At 47.2% G+C, this 20,585-nt stretch overlaps 1 protein-coding gene and 2 pseudogenes across 1 annotated transcript in view; 2 read left to right on the forward strand and 1 right to left on the reverse strand.

The window, feature by feature from the left end:
- Positions 1-3,069: 3,069 nt before the first annotated feature.
- LOC147894481 (pentatricopeptide repeat-containing protein At1g11290, chloroplastic pseudogene) lies at positions 3,070-4,047 on the forward strand (annotated as a pseudogene).
- LOC147894482 (pentatricopeptide repeat-containing protein At2g13600 pseudogene) lies at positions 4,044-4,826 on the forward strand (annotated as a pseudogene).
- A 1,119-nt stretch (positions 4,827-5,945) lies between these two features.
- LOC147894483 (uncharacterized) overlaps positions 5,946-20,585 on the reverse strand; it is a 214,759-nt gene continuing 200,119 nt past the window's right edge. Inside the window, exons 14-18 of the mRNA XM_087385319.1 lie at positions 13,302-13,385; positions 12,920-13,178; positions 12,267-12,575; positions 11,908-12,042; positions 5,946-6,637 (exon numbers count right to left, since the gene is read on the reverse strand). Coding sequence (XP_087241445.1) covers positions 6,159-6,637; positions 11,908-12,042; positions 12,267-12,575; positions 12,920-13,178; positions 13,302-13,385 — 1,266 coding nt within the window. The 3' untranslated portion in view covers positions 5,946-6,158. The remainder of the gene's footprint in view (positions 6,638-11,907; positions 12,043-12,266; positions 12,576-12,919; positions 13,179-13,301; positions 13,386-20,585) is intronic.

Genomic DNA, 20,585 nt, shown 5'->3' on the forward strand with positions numbered 1-20,585 from the left:
GGACGGGACATTGACATGGACAATATAAAGTACAATGGTTTGTTGGATTTTGGAAAGCTTTATTCACAGTCTTCCCTTTTTGGAGAAGTCATGCACCAGCAAAGTAATTTAATGGAAAATGTTCAAATGCAAGGTTCGATGGTTTGGCTTTGGAACGAGCTCTCTCGCAATACATTCCTATAAGATAACATTTCTAAGTACTTCAAGCTTGCAAATTTATGTCAAACCTTTATTCTTGGCTCAGTTGAGGATGAAAGGTGTTTTAGTACTTTTACAACCTTGTCAAAACTATCAAAAATAGAGGCCTGAACTTGGAGGGCTTGTATCTTACTCTCCAAAGCAAAGACAAAGGGGAAGCAAAAGAAAGCTCTTATACCAGAGAAGATCCACTGAGGAGGAGAGGCACAAATCCGCATCACGTCGGCATGCCAACAATTCTTCTTATCTTGTGAAATGGATTTGGAAGATTACACTCCACATACAACATTTTTAAAATTATATCCCAAGCTTCATTTGAAATGTTGGACTTCTTGATATGTATGTGGAGGACACATTTTGAGAAATATGCATAGGAATGCCTTTCCAAGGGATGGATCTATTCAAGTTGTCAGAGAATTATAGCTACTAATACATATTGATGTGTGTGTTTGTGTTTTGATGATTAGTTGATGGTGTGCCGATTGAAGGTGTATAAGTAGCTGGTCTTCAACTTACTCGTCGAGTCCTAAGTTTGATGGTGCAAGGAACAGCATCGAGAGGCAATTCTAGTTTTAAAAAACGTGGGCATTGGGGTGGTGAAGAAAGCACTTCTACGATCGTAGCCCCGGTCGCAGTATCCGATCTGCAGATGATTGTAGCGAGCAATTGCCTGAGTACTCTATATATGCAGTTTTAAAGATGGCGATTGCAAGATGTTGACCAGTGGGTCGTCAAGGACAGATTAGAGTGTGGGGATTGGCTACGTGATACATGGCACAACCGCAATGATGAACTTGATACAGGCTATGGCATGGATGTCATGGCGTGACAATGTGGATGTGTGGCATGTACAAATGCGAGTGCACACAATCTGTGAGGGTCAATGCATGTTTTCCCAATTCATTCGAGCAAGGCAGTGACGTGGAGTACTCTGATTCCCATTACCATTGAAAGTTGAGGGCCGGTGCCCACCAAAGCCATAAAGTTCCCAGAAAAAATGCCAAAACAAGTACTTTCCACTTTTCGAGTTCACAATTACTCTTGATGAGGAGCCTTATTGGTTACAGGAGTGACTCTTGTTGTTGGTGTCTTGAGTTCAATCCCCAGGATCGACGTATGATAACCCCTTGAGGGCCCTGCCTTGTGGCCTCACATTAAAAGAATTCTTCTTTTTCTTCTTCTTCTTAGGCGCCTTTCATACCCGTCCGGACGAATATGTCCAACTGGACGCGTGAAATCTGTGTTTATAGATAATTCGCTAGAGAGAAACCTTACCTCATCTGGTGGTGATAGCTTGTCCATAGTGCAGTCACAAAGAAAATGTTAGCCACTTACCTTGTGTAAAAATGAAAATCAAATCCCCATTGGGACTTGTGTGTAAACTCTCCCAATCTCCCGTTCGATTGAGTACAGGGCGAGCTACCACCTAGACAAATGTGGACGGGCAAGACCCCCTACCCAAGCATATGGGCAGGCACTTTCTTAACGAATGAAAATTTATCGTTAGTGAGGTTGGTGGGGCTTGAACTTGACACTTCGTGTGGCAGAAGCCTTATTGTTGGGTGCATTTGGCATGTATTGACCCAAAGGCCTATCCAGATGGCATAGGGGATGTTTAAGGGGAAATCGTTAGATTGGTGGAGGGAGTTGAAAGATAAGCCTATGAGTTGTGTTGATTTCAAAAAAATGTTTAGAGAAGAGTTCCTCGAACTCGAGCATGAGTTTGATCTCCTTGCGAAGTTCATACACATGAATATAGGTATAAGGCCATTCAAACACTATTTGCAGTGGTGTGCAGGGTCATTACACACTACCCAAGCCCTTACACAAACTATGTGGCAAGGTATTATACGTTCAAGCCCCACCAACCTTGATGCAATAAATGCCTTCAACTATGTAAAACCCCCACCCATGCTCTTGGGCAGAGGACCTCCTTTTTGGCCTGCCCTTTGGGTAGCCTTAGCAATCGTTCTCATTTTGTAAAGCAGAAATTCAAAATTTTTAGGATTAATTTGCTTCTAAAATAGGTGTGATGCTTTGATTGGCTGCCGTCAAATGGGAGTTAAGTGCACTAATGGCTTTGAGAGACGAGCTTGGCAGTGAGCATTCAAGACATAGGGCTCCCTCGTTTTTTTAAGCATTCCTAAGCTCTCTCCATTCACTACCTCCTTTGTTTTACATTTTGGGAAGGCCTTATGAATGAAACAAGATGAATGATATGTATCATTCAATAGGCCTGCTCGAGAGGAGGAAGAAAGAGAGAGAAAGGAAGAGAGAGAGAGAGAGAGGTTGAAAATGTGGAGGATTTCTAGATGAAAAAATAGCAAGTGGATTGTAAAATTAATCTAGATTTTTTGAAAATCGAAAAGGGCCATTTTCGCTTTGTAGGGCCCTCGCCTCCTCTAAGGCCTAGGCCAAAAAGTCATTAATTTATTTCAATGTGGCACCTGTAACAAAGGCTTGGGGCGGGGGCTGGAGTGTGTAAAGGTCCTCAATCTACGTCTTTCTTGCAGCATGAATCCGATCGAATGGAAAAGTGGAAAGTACTTGTTTTGGTTGATTGTGTCCTGTTGAACTTGCTAATCGAGTGGCATTTCATTCGATCAACGAGTAATTTCATTCGATCAACTTGTGCTTCGAATCCAATCGAATGGCATTTCATTCATACAACCAGAAATTTCATCACGAAGTCGTATTCGCACCCCAAAAGATTTGGATTGTGACTTGTTCATCTGCTGCTAGCAATAGTCCATGACAGGGAAAAGATCATGCGCCCTTGCTGGGCACATATTCTAAGTATTCACATGAACCTTCCGCATTGTGGACAGTGGATTTGAGGTGGATGTCATTGTAGGAACTGCTCTTGTCCACATGTATGGTAAGTGTGGCAGCCTGATAGACGCAGAGAGGGTGTTCTACAAACTGCCGGAGCGAAACGTGGTTTCGTGGACTGCTATGATTGGTTTGTATGCTGAGGATTGTTTGGGCAAGGAAGCTCTACGACTTTTTTATGAAATGCAGCAGGATGGAATAATTCCAGATAAGATGACTTTTGTAAGCACTCTTTCTGCGTTTGCCAGCCAGTCAGCCCTAACTGAAGGCAAGCTTTTGCATAACAATGTCTGTGACAATGGATTTGAGTGGGACGTTTTTGTGGGCACTGCCCTTGTCAACATGTATGGCAAGTGTGGCAGTGTGGAGGATGCATGGACGATTTTTGACAAAATGCCTGAACGGAATCTTGTCTCATGGAATGCCATGATGGCAGTTTACAGCCAACATGGGTGCAGCAAGCAGGCGTTGGACCTCTTTCAGCGAATGCAGAAGGAAGGAATTGTGCCAGACAAAGTCACCTTTGTCAGCATTCTGGATGCATGTGGCACCATATATGAAGGTGAGAGGATGCATGCACGCATTACTGTTAGTGGATTTGAACTAGAAAATGCTGTAATGAATGCACTAGTCAATATGTATGGCAAACAGGGCAGTCTGGTGGATGCACGAAAACTATTCAACAAAATGCCAAAGCGGGATTTGGTAGTATGGACTGCAATGATTGCACTGTTTGCACAACATGGACAAGGCAAGGAGGCCCTTGAGCTTTTCAACCAGATGAAGGGAGAAGGAGTGATGCCAGATAAAGTTACACTAGTCAGTGTACTTGCTGCATGTGCCAGTGAAGCTGCAATGTTTGAAGGGATGCAGATACACAGCCCTATTGTTGAAAGTGGCATTGAGTCAGAGGTAGTTGTTGGGACTGCTCTTATTAGTATGTATGGGAGCTGTGGCAGCTTACAGATTGCTCAGAAGATTTTTGATGACATGCCTGTATTTCATGGAATGCAATGATTGCAATCTTTTCTGAGAATGGTCAGGACAGTGAGGCCTTGCAGCTGTTAAGTCAAATGCAGCATGGAGGCATAATGCCAAATAAGTTCACTTTTGTCAGTGTGCTTGCTGCATATGCCAGCTATGCAGCCCTGGTTGAGGGTAGATGGATGCATGGATTCATTTTGGACCATGGATTTGAGGCCGATGTTGAAGTTGGGAACGCACTTCTCAACATGTATGGCAAGTGTGGCATCCTAATGGATGCATGGCGAACCTTTGAAAAAATGCCTGAGCGGAACCTTTTCTCCTGGAATGCCATGCTTACAGTTTATGCCCAGCATGGGCATGGTAAGAAAGCTCTGCAACTTTTTGATGATATGCTAGGAGGAGGAGTGCTGCCTGACAAGGCCACATTTGTCAGTATTCTTACTGGATGTAGTCATGCTGGTCTGCTTAATGAGGGCGGTCATTATTTTGCTTCTATGAACCTACATTATGGCCTCTCACCATACGTGGATCGTTATGATTGTATGGTTGACCTAATTGGTAGGACAGGGATGTTGGATATGGCGGAGGAATTGATCAACATCATGCCGTTTCAGCCCACAGTAGTTTCATTCATGGCACTGCTGGGTGGCTGCAAATGTCAGACTGACGTTCTGCGAGGAGAAAGCGCTCTTAGGTACGTGTTGGAATTGGAGCCGGAGAATCCTGCTCCATATGTTATTCTATCAAATATTTATGCTGCAGTTGGCAGGGGGGATGCTGCAGCAAAGTTGATGAGTACAATGATCTAACTCTGCATCATTTGCATTCAAGGGAATCACCTTTACATGCAAGAAATTGCTGCTTGACGTGTGGCCGCCGCCGCTATTTTACTATCATGAATCCAGATCATGGCATCTCAGCAGGATGCAGCAGGATGAGGTGTAATGGATCAGAGCATTCCATCAAGTCGTGTTGGGCCCTCTACCAGACTGATGTTAAATGAGGGAACACATTGCAAAGACCAGGAAATCCTAGGCTGAGTCATGAAGTAAGAGGTCTGTAAAAATTTCAAAGTGGCCACCCATCATTAGTGCTTCCAGGTGCGCACACAATGCACCAAAACTGTCATCTCTTTCTCGTGGGTCAGGGTATTGGGGCCCCCAATCCATTAAGGAGCTTCCAGCTGTCATATGCCACTGGATGACCGGACTGCACCAAGACACCGCCACAAAGGATGCCTCACTCCTTGAACTCCCTCATTCAACAATGGTCCCATTGCTCTAGTTGCATCTCTTTTGCACTTCGCCTTCAACAGTCTGTGCTGACCATTATCTTCTTGTCACACTCTTTGCCTGGGCTGAAGAATGGGACGGCAAGTTGAGATGGGAGGGAGGGGGGGATGGGGGCAGAGCAGGCTTACTTAAGAAATGAAGTCCTTGGTCACGTTTGTTTCATGAAGCTTTCAGAGTACAGTCAAATCTGGAACTGGTGGCTATCAATCAGATATTTGTCTAATGCTTATTGTAGAGAAATTATAGAAGTCTGTGCAGCTACTGAGCTGTGTGCGTGATATCACTTTCTTTCATTAGAGGCACCTCTGTTTTCATTAAACCAAAATAATTACTTTAAATTCCGTCAATTTAGCAGCAAAGTGTATTTGGCACGTTCTGGTTGTCAAATCTCAAGTTTCAACAATTCTGGATTGTCTATGGAAATAAGATATTTGAGGATTTGTCTGAAGATCCAAACTCAGTGCTGCATGAAAATGTAGTGTAGGACAAAGAAGACACTGATTTAAACAGGCTCTAAAAGGAAAATGGATAGGTCAGCAAAAGCTAACAAGACCATGGGAGCAAGAAGAAAAAGCAACTCTACATTACATAACTTTTGTTTACACTCACATCCTGAAATAAACTTGTAAGCTCCATCCAATGATGCATTAAATACATCGTACTTGTAAATTACAAAAAGTAATATCGTAAACACGTTAAATCCAAAGGGCTTGGAGAAGACTATCACAAGATATGAGATGCAGAAGTCAGCTTTTCCAATGGAGGACTCTGCCAAGTGTGATAAATTTGGATTAACCAAGTCACCTTCAAGTATTCTGGACTGAGATTCGATATACTGCACAAGTCATTTTAAACTGTGTCTAACAGTATATTAGTACTTTCTTCTTGATCCTCTTCTGACCCTGAATCACTGTCAGAGTCAGATAAATAATCAGTCACAAAGTTCGGAAAAGGTGACGGCCGTCCCAAGCTCTTCACTCGTGTGAGAATGCCAAGTTTTCTTGCCTTCAGTATCTGTGATTGTTCTGCTTCAGTAAGGTCCTCATCGTTCATGAGCATATGTAATGATGACCTTGCACTTTCTTTGCATGTGGTTTGGCTTGGTATCTGTGTTTCGATAGCCTCATTGCTTGAAAGGGGTGCTGACTTTCCTAAACTCCTCACTCTTGTAAGAATTCCAACTTTTCTCACCTCCGGTGTTCTTGAGCATTCTTCATCAATGAGGTCTTCATCATTCATCAACCTATTGAATGATGACCTTGCACTTTCTTCACATGCATTTTGATTTGATGATTGCATCTCTACAGTCTGGTTACCTTCTTGATCACCTGATATGGTCAGTAGATGAGTTTTTGAACATTCAATTGATGTTAGCTAGAAACCCAGGTTTACAGAGCACACTTATCATCATCGAAGGACAGACTTTGTATATGGGGTATTCTAATACATTTATGAACTAAAAAGACAAAATAATACTTAGTTTAGCTCATAGTACACATGCTTCTTTAAAAGAGAAAAACATTTCATCTTTCACTAAAGGACGAAGTAGGATTTCCATTTTGCACAATGACCATAACCAGACCACAAAATAGTCAATAAAATAAATGAAACAAGACTACCATTTTTCATAGTGGCAGAGCCTACATGACTCTGTTTAGAAAATAAAGGAAGATGGCGCTTAATGGAAGAGAATTTGGTTTATAAACTTCACAAAAGACTCTTTTGACTACATGGGAACTTCCAGCAACTTGACTTGCGTCAATCCCTCTCAAACTACTCCCTATCTAGTCCGCTTTCAGCTCATGTGAGTCATCTTAAAAAGGAATCACCGATCTGCACTTGACAGTCACAAAGATCTGTCTGATTGGCAGGCAAATCACCAGATCAATTTCATCAACAATTTCTCAGATATCTGACAAGTTATTAGAACTTGACTGGCAAATAGCGAAAGAAGAAAAGCAGATGCATTGGGAATGCAGAGTTTATCTTAGAGAATAACCAAAATGAGGGGTATATCCGAATACAACCTCTAGGTGCACCTAAGCCCTGCCTACAGTTCAATAATGTTTGAACATGAACAGCAGAGACTTGCTGAAGAAATCCTTAACTAGAAAAAAGAGACCAATAGTGCCAGTAAGCTGCAAATCAATTAAATAGGAGAAAGAAGAAGGAAGTAGGGAACGATAAGGACACTGAGAAAGAGCAAAGGTTAATTTAACAGGGACGAGGCAGGCTGGAAGGATGAAAACAACACTAAAATAAGGAGGAAAGAGTAAAAAGGGACAAAAAGGAAAAGACATATGGAAGTGAAATGCAAAGTGATAGGTAGAATGTATGTGTGCTCAGACCACATCACTTGTAAGAATTCACAAACTTAACAAAACAAAGGCAAGTCAATGCTATGACAAGGGACAACGTAAACATGAAATGAAGAGGGCAGGAGGGGAGAGACTTCACAAGCAGAATGAAAGAGAGGGAAGGGACGAAAAGGAGTTAAAATGAGGAAGCGGAAATTAAGGGAGTTCAAAAGAGAAGCTTGGACAAAAGGGGCACAAAGGACTAAGTAAAATAGACATAGGAAGCCTATGTCAAAACGAGAGGATCTCATGCAGCTACACACCTTTAGGACCTGGTTGGAGCCAAGGGAGCTTCCAGTGAAGCTGAGTTTCTACAGAGATTACTGTCTTCGTATTTCAGAGGAGAGATTCATCACACCACCGGGGTACACTGAGCTTCATATGCCTCACTCACTACAATTCTCCATCGGACAGTTTCGGGTATCATCACACTGCCTCCGCATAGAGAGTGGCAGAGCAGAGGGGATTCCTAGGGAGCATCGCTTATGCATATTGTGTGACTGTCAGGAGGTTGAGTCGGAGGAGCATTTTATTTTCAGGTGCCCAGTGTACTACGAGATCCGAGGTCACTACCACTGCCTCTTCAGAGACGGATCGAGGCTCCGAGGCTCCTTTCCAGATTCCTCGCCTACCCAGATCAAAGATGCCTCGCGGCCTTCATTCACGAGGGGGTCCGACACAGAGAGTACTTACTCAGGCGACGAGGCTTGGCCACATCATCAGACACCTCTCAGAGTAGGATCACAGAGTTCTTCCCATCGAGTGACATTGATCGTCCAATCTCTAGCCACAGACGTGACAGAGACCCCAACCCGACGATCGCAGCATGACACACGAGACCTCCCGTCATTGTTTAGAACCGGGATACGTCCCACGGGAGTCACGGTGGCTCTGGTCTTGCATCGAGCCTCGTCCAGCTAGGAGACCGAGACACACGGCACCCCTTGACAGGTGCCAGCGTCCCATCACCAGCTATGCACCAGCCAGGGCGACATGACATACGGATTCCACTCCGCTCCAGTCCTTTTCTTTTCATTGTTACATCCAGATTTATTTGATTATGTATGATCAGACTTAGGATTCAGCACGGGTGATGATGCTCGTTTCAGTAGCTCCACCCTTACTGTGATTTGTATCAGGTCTTCTTTCAGTCTCATAGACCCATCGGTCTTCTGAAGACTCTAATAAAATTTCTTTCTTTCTTTCTTTCAGCCTTTGTGTTGATGGATGGAGCTTTATCATTGTTTGAGTTGCCCTTCCACCCTTAATTGACGAATGGATCCCCATTCAGTCGATACTTGATCACTCTTCCACCAACTGCGAGAACCGTTATTTTTCAAAAAACGGGTTGCAACAGCTCAACAAGGATGTAGAGCCACCACTCTTTTCATGTGCATTCATGGGTCCCACCCTTCTAGATCGGAGGTCAGGGACTAGACGCTTGCTGCCTTTACGGAAGACCTTGCTTCCAACCTTTTCAACGTTCCATTATTGGGGCAGGGATTCTTCCAGATGGCTTTCGATTCTCTTGAGACTGCGAGTATTGTGCTAAAGGCTAACTCCTTGGTGACTGGCTCAGGAGAATTTTCCTTTCACCTTTCACATTGGGCTTGGATCCTATATTACATTTGGTGTGGTCACAAAGATCCCCCCCTCCTTGGTCTAAGCAAGAGGAGGCGATTACGTCTGATGGGGTGACTAAAGTTAGGGTCATTGTCTCTGACCCTAACATCACAGATGACCATATCATGCTTCAACGTCTGGATGACTCATTCTTTTGCCAGACAATCGAGATCATAGGCAAGAGGGACTAGTGTAGGATTTGCAGGACCTTTGGGTGTTTGTTAGAGATTGCCCAGGGAAGAAGAAAACACCAAAGAGGTATTTTGGTGCGGCTCCTCGTACTCCTTGAGCACCTCTTGCTCATCCTACATCAATGGCACATGCCACTTGATCAGTACCAGGAACACATTCAAAACCAGGAGCACGCCCATCAAGGCACCCAACACCTACTCCCCATCACGTTCACATCAGGAGGATCCTCTCTACCCTTTGACCCCTCACCTATTAAGGCGGTTGATATTCCTAGTCTTGGATGCGGCTAGTGATGTCATCAATCCTTCCCAGGTTGCAACTGGAATTAATTCAAGTGTGACTTTGGATGAGTTTGCTTAGGCTTCACATACTCATTCTTCTCTAGTTCCTCGACACTCGCATGAGCAGCCCCCTCCTACCTTAGCTCCCCATTCTTCATCCTTGGATTGAGGGAAGGAGGTTTTTCCTACCTTGTCACCTTTTCTTCAGGCAGGGATCTTACACATTCCATCACCATGTTTGGCTCAAAGTAACTCTTTCTTTCCATTGGCCAACCTTTGGAGAGACTAAGTTTGTGCCCTCTACTTTTATGATGTGGTAGTTGGTGTTCCTATCGACAAAGCGTCATCTTCTATAGGAATTGGGTTTTTCTAGGATTTTTTCATTTGAAGCACACAGTCTCGTTCTCCTTCCTCAAGTGGAGATTGGATGGATAATACCAAATGGATCATCACTTCAGCCCACCTTAGCATTTCTCGAAAGCTTGGGCCAACTTCAAGAGTACTCTTTGGTGGAGAGTTTCCCCTTTCTCTCAAGTAAACATTGATAGACAACCCATTATGTGGAATAATAGTATATTTGATGATCATAGCAGACCGCTTGGTACTTCACACTTTTTACATGGTCTAGATGGGAGAGAGGTCTTGCCTTCTCAATGATTCTTGGAAGATCTTCAAAAGACTTCCATATGATTGCAGACACCAAGTAGTAAGTCACCTCAGATGGATTGCAGTGCAAATCCAACAGATTGATGCAATCATACCCTTGGATTGGGTTCTTCCATGTGACAGGACTCCTTCTCAGTCTACTTGGCTAGGGACCTTTACAAGAATAGGGGGAAATCTGAAAATTCTTCCAATAAGGAGCTCTTGTGGGCCTCCAGCCTCTGAGGCTAAGCTGAAACTGCTTGGCATTATCGACCGTGTGTCGAAAGAAGGGGAGGCTCTTCTCTCAGTGTCCTGTATCAATCCACCATTCCCGCTTCTCAAGATCCTCGCTGCAAATACCACCTCCATAAAGCCGAATCCTCGATGAACCCAAGAGGATGTGATCTGGGTTGGGGTCTAGATACCATCCTCAAGCCAAGAAACACTGCTCCACATGGCCTACAACCCTGGCATGCTGAAATGGAAAATGCATAGTATACGCTTCGTAGCCTGACCAGCCTGCCCCCAAAATGAACATTGAAGGCCAAGACATACCTATATGATCCTCAAAATCCTATGACCTGAAGTGGAAGTCATTTTGGAAGAGACTATGAAAATCCCTCAGGAATAGAAAAATCACTCTTTTCTTTCGACTTCTATTCACGAAGGGATTGCGGTGAACCAATGGAGGTCCAAGTTTAGGACAACTTCCACATGTATTCATTGCCTTTCTACTAAGGATTCTATTCAGCATTGCCTAGGGGACTGCAGGCCAGGCGAGGATCATCTCAAAAGGGATCGCTAGATTATTGAGCACCTTCATGTGTTCCCCTTTCTTTATGACCTTGGGCTCGGTTGCTTGGCTTTCTCTATCTGAGCCTTAGGTGTTTTATGGGAGACATGACTCATCCTGGCTCTTTCGGTTCGATGACATTCAATTGAACCATGTTCACTAAATGACATTCCTGGCTGTTCATATAGACCTGGACATGCCTTTGTAGATACTAGGAGATTCTGGCGAGCATAGCAATGTGGCATATTCAGAGATCCAAATGCATAGAGGCTTTAGATGATTCCCAAGTCCACTTGCATACAATTTGGCTAGTATTCAAATAGACCAAGTACACACCTTCATGGCCATTTGCAAACATCTCACACACAACCACCACCACGAGAACTGTTTTCTTTAGGGAGTGGAGCGGCTCACCTATTTCTAGGATTTTTTGCAGCTCTCTTACGGGAGTTTGATTTTAAAGTATTTGAGTCTTGTTTTCTCATGCTTGCATGATGTACTTTCCCTTGATCTTTGCTCTGGGAGTTTCTTTCATACTAGATAGAAGTTTTTTTTCTTTCCCCCCCTGAAAAAAACACACACAAAGGAATCCTAACTACCGAATCATATTTTCTTGAAACGCTTAATGTAATGAATTTGGAACAATTGTAAATCAGTGCTCAAAGTTAAAAATGGTAAACCCACATCATTATCTGCCATGATTTTACCTAGATTGAAGGATCTCCTCCTGCCACCAGTATTTGCAAGAGGAGTTATTGGTATAATATCGTATTCATCAGATAGTCCACGGAAGGAAGCCCGCCAACGAAGTTTGCTTCTTGGTGTTTCACCTTCCAGATCACCTATGCAAGATGATATGAATGTGAAAATATTTATGTATAATGTCCTAATCCAATAAATTGTCTCAATGACCAGAATTTATTCTATTCCTTGTCTTTGTCATTCGTTTCTACTGCAATTTTTTAACGATTTTGTAGTTTGTTATCATAACTGAAATGGATCCCCCTCCCTTATGGCCCACAACAAAGAGGGATCAGTCATTGCTTTGATGAGAAGATAAAATTACCGTTAGAGCTTCCAAGGTTTTCTTTGGTGAGAATAGGTGGAAGTATTCTGACTACAGTTGTACTTCTTCTTTGAAGCCTTGCAAAGATATATGCTCCAATGGAAATCACCACAATTCCCAAAAAAAGTACAGCGATTCCAATGTTAGGAGGTTTGCTTGATTGTGGTCTAGTAAGACTTTGACTTTCTGATATTTGATAAGATAAATACAGTTGCTTCAATGACGTCACGTCAGGAATTTTAATACAGGTCCCAGTACTCATGGCAATCCATCCTTCCATACACTCTGAGCAGTCTGGACTTCCATATCCTGCAAGAGTTCCATTATAGGACGACATTAAGACAACACTCTTGGATGAAACATAGAATATCAAATCATTACGTCCCATTACCTAAAAGACTGTTCAGGTTCTGCACATATGCAAAAATATCTCACGGTCAGCAAATGCATTGTATCAAATTATCGATTTCCAAATGTAGTTGTTTGGAAGAAGCTTAAGGATATCCATATTCATGTCAACCAGCATATCATTTCTTCATGAATCTTCCAACGGCATTAAGGATTCCAAGGTGATATAATCTCTGAACCTGCGGGATAGTACTAGACTGCTGCTAAACTTGAAATTCGTGTATAGAAGGTGTTAAGTTCTAAACCTCCAAAGCAATTGCATTGTCCTGTTGTATCCAAACAAACGCCGTGCCCAGAACATAAAATTTGTGCATTTGGTCCGTATTTAGGTGCTGGACAGCTTAAGGCTACATAAGGACAATCCTCTTGGCAACATTTGCTGATTTCTGATAATGCACTTTTCCCTTCTTTAGTACATCTCTCTGCAATTTCACAAATACCGTTTCCACAAAGACCAACCCTCGTTACACTGACAACTGATGAAAGGTTTGCGTGAAAATATCCCTGCAGTCAGCAGTGACACAATCATGCTATTTTAAGATAGGTTGATCCACTCCTTTTCAGACGACTGCCACATTTAGAAATAAAAAGAAGTAGAGTTCTTTAAGCTTATGTGGAGAGAATTACCACACTATTAGAGACACCTTCCCTTTCATTTAGTCCATGCTGCAAACGTTCTCTGATGGTCTCCCTCTTTAAGGTCATCCCAGACTACTCTGGTCAAGCAAGGCAGAATTTTCATAAAAAAGATCTTGACGTATGGAAACTTATGTGCCAAAAGCTCTAAAAAAAGAAAGTTAAGCATAAAAAACTTTTTCTTATAAGGACTACAAATTGGGTTTTGTGTCAACTTTAAGTAGATTGAAGATTTACATGCGCAAAGGAGGCAAAAAAATCTTCACTGCTTTGAAAGAAAATCTAGATTTGGTTTGGGAATTATCATATCCATAAGAATATAAATGCAAATTTAGTCCTACTTAATAGAAGTTCGTTTTTGGTGGGGGGGGGGAAGAATAACTTCAGGAGCTTCAGTATAGCATTCTGGTGGCTCACGGACCTAGCTGCTCCCGCTGCCCACCATCGGCATCCCGCCCCTAGCCTCCCCTCTGCCTACCTCTACTCCTCTCCGCCCCTAGCCTCCTCCCTGCCCCGCCTTGACCCTCCGCCCCCACCTCGACCGTTGCTCCGCCCCCGTCTCCTCTCCGCCTCTCCTCCCGACGCTCTTTCGCCTCCTCGCCATCCCTCCCTGCCTTCGCCTCCCCTTCCGCGTCCCGCTCCACCTCCCCGCTTGCTCGCCCTCCCGCCATTCGCCCCGCCCTCTCCTCTCGATGCCACCTCCTTCTCTTCCCCCGTCTTCTTTTCACCACCCTCACACCCCTTCACACCTTCACCCCCACCTCCTTTTTCGCCCCTTCCCGCCTCCTCTCCGTCCCCCCCGTTGTTTGGGGGGGGAGGGTTCCTATCCTTCCGGAAGTGTTACCGGAGGCCAAAGGCCACTGGCGTGAGAAGCATGAGTTTTGCAATGCTCTAATGCAATGGATCGTGCAGAGCGCACCGTGCAGTAGTGTGCGAGTGTCGTATGCTATACTGCAGTGGACAACGACGTACGAGTGCACTATGCTAAATGACAATCACCGGTGAACTCCACAACATAAGCAAAATAAGAAAATCCTACACTGGTGAACAATCCCCATATCCGGAAGAGACAAGCGAGATGAGAAAGTGACCGAGTTGGCCAATGTACATATCACTGGACGTGTCCCCAGGTCACAAGTCGCAAGTCACAAGAATACGCAAGTCGCAAATCAGCAGAATACACAGGTCTATCCCCATAGTAGACAAAAGGTGCACACAAGTCTCTCCACATTCTCTCCTTGGCGAGCTCGTAGCTCTAGCCTCTCTCTCTCCTCACTCTCCTCCCTTTCGCTCCCCTCTCGAATGCCAAATGCCGAATGCCGAATGCGAATGCCTCCTCTTCTCTCTCCCTTCTCCTTCATCCTCATCCCCCGCCTTGGAGGGTCCCTTCTTCGCTGAGAATTCCCCCTCTTTCTTCCTATTGGTCATCCTCTTATCTCCTTAGCTGTTGAGGATAGCCGTTGCGCCGCTGGCTCTCTTGATGGCTTCGGCGACTTCCTGACTCCCTGACTTGCCAGCCTGATGGTATAAATTCTCCATGTGCAGGTGAGCTGGTTCACCGCACCTCTTGATGGCTTCGGCGACTTTCTGACTCCCTGACTCGCCAGCCCGATGGTGTAAATTCTCCATGTGCAGGTGAGCTGGTTCACCGCACCACTGCACCACTGTATCACTGAACCACTGTGTAATATAAATACTCCTGACTGCTCCATGTGCTAAGCTCACTCTCCATGTGCGCAGCTCTTGATGAGATCACTTTGGACACGGTACTCCTGGTTGACCTGTGTCGGCCTGTGGTTGACCTGTGTCGACCTGTGGTTGACATGTGTCGACCTGTGGTTAACATGTGTCGACCGTTAACATGTGTCGACCTGTGGTTGACATGTGTCGACCTATGGTTGACAGCCTCGGACAGTACTCCTGGATGAACCCGTGTGATCGCGTGGCTAACTTGTGTTGACACATGGTCAACATGTGGTCAACAGATGTCGTCATGTGGTCAACGCCTGTCGACAGGTGGTCGTGTGATAAGGTAACAGTTTCCCCCGCCACTATCATTCACCGTCCCGGTGAATAGAAAGGTTGGACGATTCGTCAAAGAAAAATAAAGATGAACTTACAAACCATTGATATGGTGATGGAGTGGGAAAAAGAAAGAGTACAGACCATGTGGTTGGCCGTGGGAGTAATCCATGATTTGTATTAAGTGGAGATGTGAAAAATAAACTGCTGTATTACAAGGGACAGCATGGAAAATTGCAGAAAAAACTGAGTACACCTTAAGGTAAAACACTGATATTTACAGTGAGGGCCAAACAGCTTGGCAAAATCTAACAGTGCAGAAAAAAAAACTCAAACACCAACAGCCATCTATCAACTCTTCTATGAGATTACAGAGGGTGGTAAAGCTGAACTGTTCCTCTGCCTTCTCCTCTTCTGCCTCCGTATTTGGCTCTGTGGCTTTTTGCGCATCCCTTTGCTCTGGCTCAGGCATAGGTATCTGTGGATGGGGTGCTTCCTCCTCACACTCAAGCGTGTCCATCACATTTCTCAGATTTTCATACTTGTCTTTATATCGGTGGTATCGCCGGTAGTAATGATCCTTTTGCTCTTGCAAGGTGGACTGGGAAGTCTGGAGGGTGGCCAATTGCATCCGAAGAGCTGTGAATTCTTCCTCCATGGATGAACACTTGTTTTCCAATTCAGCCACTCTGGATTCTGATTTTTCTTTGGCAATCTCGGAGGGAGACAAAGACTCTTTTAACTTGGTAATCTCCTGGTGAAATCTGGTCACCTCGGTGACATGCTGGCTGTGCAAAGTTGCCAGGGCTGCAGCATGATGGCTGCGCAAAGATGTCATTGCTGCTTCCCATTCCTGCCTGTGACTATGGAGGCGATCCTCAAGGGCAGCCTTCTGAATATTCCAAGCGATGTCACGCTCATGTATTGCTGAGTCCTTCTCTTTCTGCCACCTTTCCTCCTGTTGTCGAAGTGTTACGCTAGTGGCGCGCTGCTGGGCTGCCTGAGCTCTCTCGAATTCTAACTTTAAATGTTGCTGTTGAGAGAGGAGCTTATGAGCATAACTTGTGGAATTGAAGACCGCTGTCCCAGCTGTGTGAAGGTGTCATCCATGATACGCTGAGCAAGGTGCAGGGACCTTGTCCGCCAAATTAATGACGTCCCCCAATTCCTCAAACATGTCAGGAAGAGCTCCCTCTTCCTCGGTTGACAGGTTTCCTGTAGGTGCCAATTTGTCCAAGTGCACAAAACATGTCGGGGCCCTGGAGAGCTTTTTGTTCTGTGCGAGGCAGTCCTGCAAGGGAATGGTGAAGATTTGAGTGAGATCCTCCTCTTCCCCACATACTGGTGAGCGTTTTTTGTGAAGGACAAATAGTAGTTGGCTGTAATCTTCATTCTGTTTTTCCACCAGGGAAATATTTGAAAGAGGTGGGCCCGATGAAGCAGCTATGTAAGCTGTGAACATATCATTCTCATGAAGGGGTGGGCAATCCACAGATTTGGGCAGAATCCCTCCCTCAAATACCTCCTCTGAGGCTGAAGTGGCCGATGGAGCATCTCTGCGAGAGGGGCTCCCACTCCCGTCTCCAGTCCTGTCTTTGCCTGGGGAGGCTGAAATGTGAAGTACACCCTGGGATGACATCTCCTGAGAAAGCCCATGGGAGTGGGAGTCGGGTCCCAGGCTAAGATTCAGGTCCAATACCTGGTCCAAAACATGGTCAGAGGTCGCCTGAACTGTGGTGATGACTGCATCGGTGAAAGTGGTAGGGGGTGAAGACGAAACAGCTGTAGTCCTACGTAACAATACACCTGTCGAGGAAGTCCCGGGTACAACAGTCGTCATCACTGGCACAACAGGAGGTGTACCTGGTGCAATCCCTCCCATGGAAAGTCTGGAGATCGCTGGAGAAGCCTGGACAAGTGTGACTGATGGAGAGGCAAGTCCTGGCACGGGCACGACTGATGGAGATACAAGACATGTCACTGATGGTAACGCTGTGGCACCGGTAACAGAATATTCTGAAGAAGCTCCGGTGCAGACTTCATGAGGTGGCGCTCGCCGAGGTGTCCTCCTGAGCGAAAGAGGAGAAGAGGCAGTCTCGGGGGAAGGAACACTGGAAGTGATAGTGAACGATGTGGAAGAGGGGGTGACAGGAGGGGAGAGAGATGTGGAAGGGAGGCGACCTGTGACAATGGGCGGAGGGTTGGCCTTCCACTGATGAAGTAAGAAGGTGAGGTGGGGCCCACAAGTACAGGTATATGTGCCCCGACGCTTGCGAACTGTGTTACGAAAGGTAGAGTAGAAGAGTGAGGCGAAATCATAGGGAGTGACCGAGAGGATGGAGTCTAAGGCAGAATGGATCGCCTTGGTGATGAAGAAGTGGCCTGGGGCAGAGTAGAAGTGTGTGAACGGATACCTCGCTAGAAGCGCCTCTCGGCTGTTTCCCTCGAGAACTTTCTTGCACTCATGTCCTCTGCGATGAGTTTTACAGGTAGACAAGAAGGACAGGAATGTGGGTGAGCCAGTGTGAGGGGGCAAAAAGGGAAGTGTGGGAAGACGGAGATATGTGGATACGAGACTAGGAGTGAACATGTGACGGGAATTCAAGAATCCGAATGTGTCTGTTGCAAAGTCATAAGACTGAATGAACGCAGTACACATTTGGACGTCCACCTGGGGAAGTGTGACATCATCAAACTCCACGAGAGACATGCGGGCTATCTCATCAGGTGACAAGATGCTAGACAGCTTGAGTGTGGGATCGAGGAAAGGTTTGAAAACCACCCGAATGATCGAGGAGGATGAAGCTGGGGGTGGAAGATCACAAGCCGTACTTTGTGGGGCCAAATCACCGCCACCGTTACTGTGACCGCTGTGCCCACTGGATGCCTTGGATGGTGTTTTGATTGTACCTGTGGGGGGCAGATAGTCAGAGCCTCCATGATCTGAATCAGAGGAACTCGAAAAAGGGGATAGCTCCTCATCCGATATGATAGTGATCCTGTCGGAGGGAGGTGAATCTGCAACTGCTCGAGGTCGTTTCGAAGTGCTTTGTGGTGTAGACCCGGCACCCAGGTCATCAGTGGTGCGTTTGCCAAGTGATGCCATGGAAGATGGTCCCGATCCTGTCGTGTGGCCTGATCGAGCCCGATGGAAGTCAACGAATAAAGTATCGCGGGGTAATCTGGGTTTGTACTTGTGACGAGAGGCACGGGTAGGCATGAACGATGGCGTCGTATGGAGAGGAAAAGAGTACGGAAGGGGTGTCGATGTCGAGGTCTGGAGAGGCAAGGAGGAAGGAGGAGGTGTTGATGTCGAGGTTAAGCCCGGAATCTGCTACGAGAGATTACTTTAGCAGATCCACCAGTGCAGGCCCATGCTTCGATGGAGAGGAAAAGAGTGAGGAAGGGGTGTCGGTGGAGAGGGAGTGTAAAAGGACAGATGTAGACTAGGGGGAGGAGGGGGGCTGGAGCTAGGAGGGGAGGTGATGCAAAGGGTGTAGGGGGGAGAAGGGGGGAGAGTTGCTCTTGGGAAGTGGGCAGAGAGAGGGGGCTGCGCAGGAGAGAGGGGGAGGGCAAGGGTGGTGGGTAAAGGGAGAGCGGGGAGGGGCTGATGCACAAGAGAGGGGGAGGGGACTGTTGCGCAGGAGAGGGGGAGGAGGGGGCTGTAGCGCAAGAGAGGGGGGGGGGAGAGGGGCTGTAGCGCAGGAGAGGGGGAGGAGGGGGCTGTAGCGCAGGAGAGGGGGGGAAGGGGACTGTAGCGCAGGAGAGTGGGGGGGGACTGTAGCGCAGGAGAGGGGGGGAAGGGGACTGTAGCGCAGGAGGGGGGGGGGGGGAAACTGTAGCTCTCCCTTTGTGATCAAGCCATCCAATACAAAGATTGACTTCGACTCAACAAGTCAGTGTGTAGAAGAATTCCTTTTGAAGTAAGATCTCACAGGGGACTGTAGCGCAGGAGGGGGGGGGGGGAAACTGTAGCGCAGGAGGGGGGGAAGGGGACTGTAGCGTAGGAGAGGGGGGGGGGGAAACTGTAGCGCAGGAGAGGGGGAGGAGGGGACTGTAGCGCAGGAGAGGGGGGGAAGGGGACTGTAGCGCAGGAGAGGGGGGGAAGGGGACTGTAGCGCAGGAGGGGGGGGGGGGGGACTGTAGCGCAGGAGAGGGGGGGGGAGAAGGGGGCTGTAGCGCAGAAGAAAGGAGAGGGGAAGGGAGGGGGCTGTAGCGCAGGAGAGGGGGGAAAAAAAGAGCTGTAGCGCAGGAGAGGGGGGAAAAGGACTGTAGCGCAGGAGAGGGGGGGGGAAGAAGGGGGCTGTAGCGCAGAAGAGGGGGGAAAGGGACTGTAGCGCAGGAGAGGGGGGGGGGACTGTAGTGCAGGAGAGGGGGGGAAGGGGACTGTAGCGCAGGAGAGGGGGAGGGGACTGTTGCGCAGGAGAGGGGGAGGAGGGGGCTGTAGGGCAAGAGAGGGGGGGGGGAGAGGGGCTGTAGCGCAGGAGAGGGGGAGGAGGGGGCTGTAGCGCAGGAGAGGGGGGGGAAGGGGACTGTAGCGCAGGAGAGGGGGGGGGGGGACTGTAGCGCAGGAGAGGGGGGGAAGGGGACTGTAGCGCAGGAGGGGGGGGGGGGGAAACTGTAGCGCAGGAGAGGGGGGGGGAGAAGGGGGCTGTAGCGCAGAAGAAAGGAGAGGGGAAGGGAGGGGGCTGTAGCGCAGGAGAGGGGGGAAAAAGAGAGCTGTAGCGCAGGAGAGGGGGGAAAGGGACTGTAGCGCAGGAGAGGGGGGGGAAGAAGGGGGCTGTAGCGCAGAAGAAAGCAGAGGGAAAGGGAGGGGGCTGTAGCACAGGAGAGGGGGGAAAAAGGGAGTGGGGTAAAGGGGGAGAGGGGGCTGTGGCGTAGAAGGGGAGAGGGGGGGGGCAGGTGGTGGGTAAAGGGGGAGAGGGGGGGGGGTTTGTGGCGTAGGAGAGGGGAGAGGGGAAGGGAGGGGGGTAAAGGGGGAGAGGGGGCTGTGGCGTAGAAGGGAAGAGGGGGGGGCAGGTGGTGGGTAAAGGGGGAGAGGGGGGGGGGGGTTTGTGGCGTAGGAGAGGGGAGAGGGGAAGGGAGGGGGGTAAAGGGGGAGAGGGGGCTGTGGCGTAGAAGGGGAGAGGGGAGGGCAGGTGGTGGGTAAAGGGGGAGAGGGGGGGGGGGTTTGTGGCGTAGGAGAGGGGAGAGGGGAAGGGAGGGGGGTAAAGGGGGAGAGGGGGCTGTGGCGTAGAAGGGGAGAGGGGGGGG

Source organism: Dipteris shenzhenensis, chromosome 14, assembly GCF_047967505.1.
Source record: "Dipteris shenzhenensis isolate YYH24624 ecotype China chromosome 14, Dip_SZ_1.0, whole genome shotgun sequence".
Lineage (NCBI taxonomy): Eukaryota > Viridiplantae > Streptophyta > Polypodiopsida > Gleicheniales > Dipteridaceae > Dipteris > Dipteris shenzhenensis.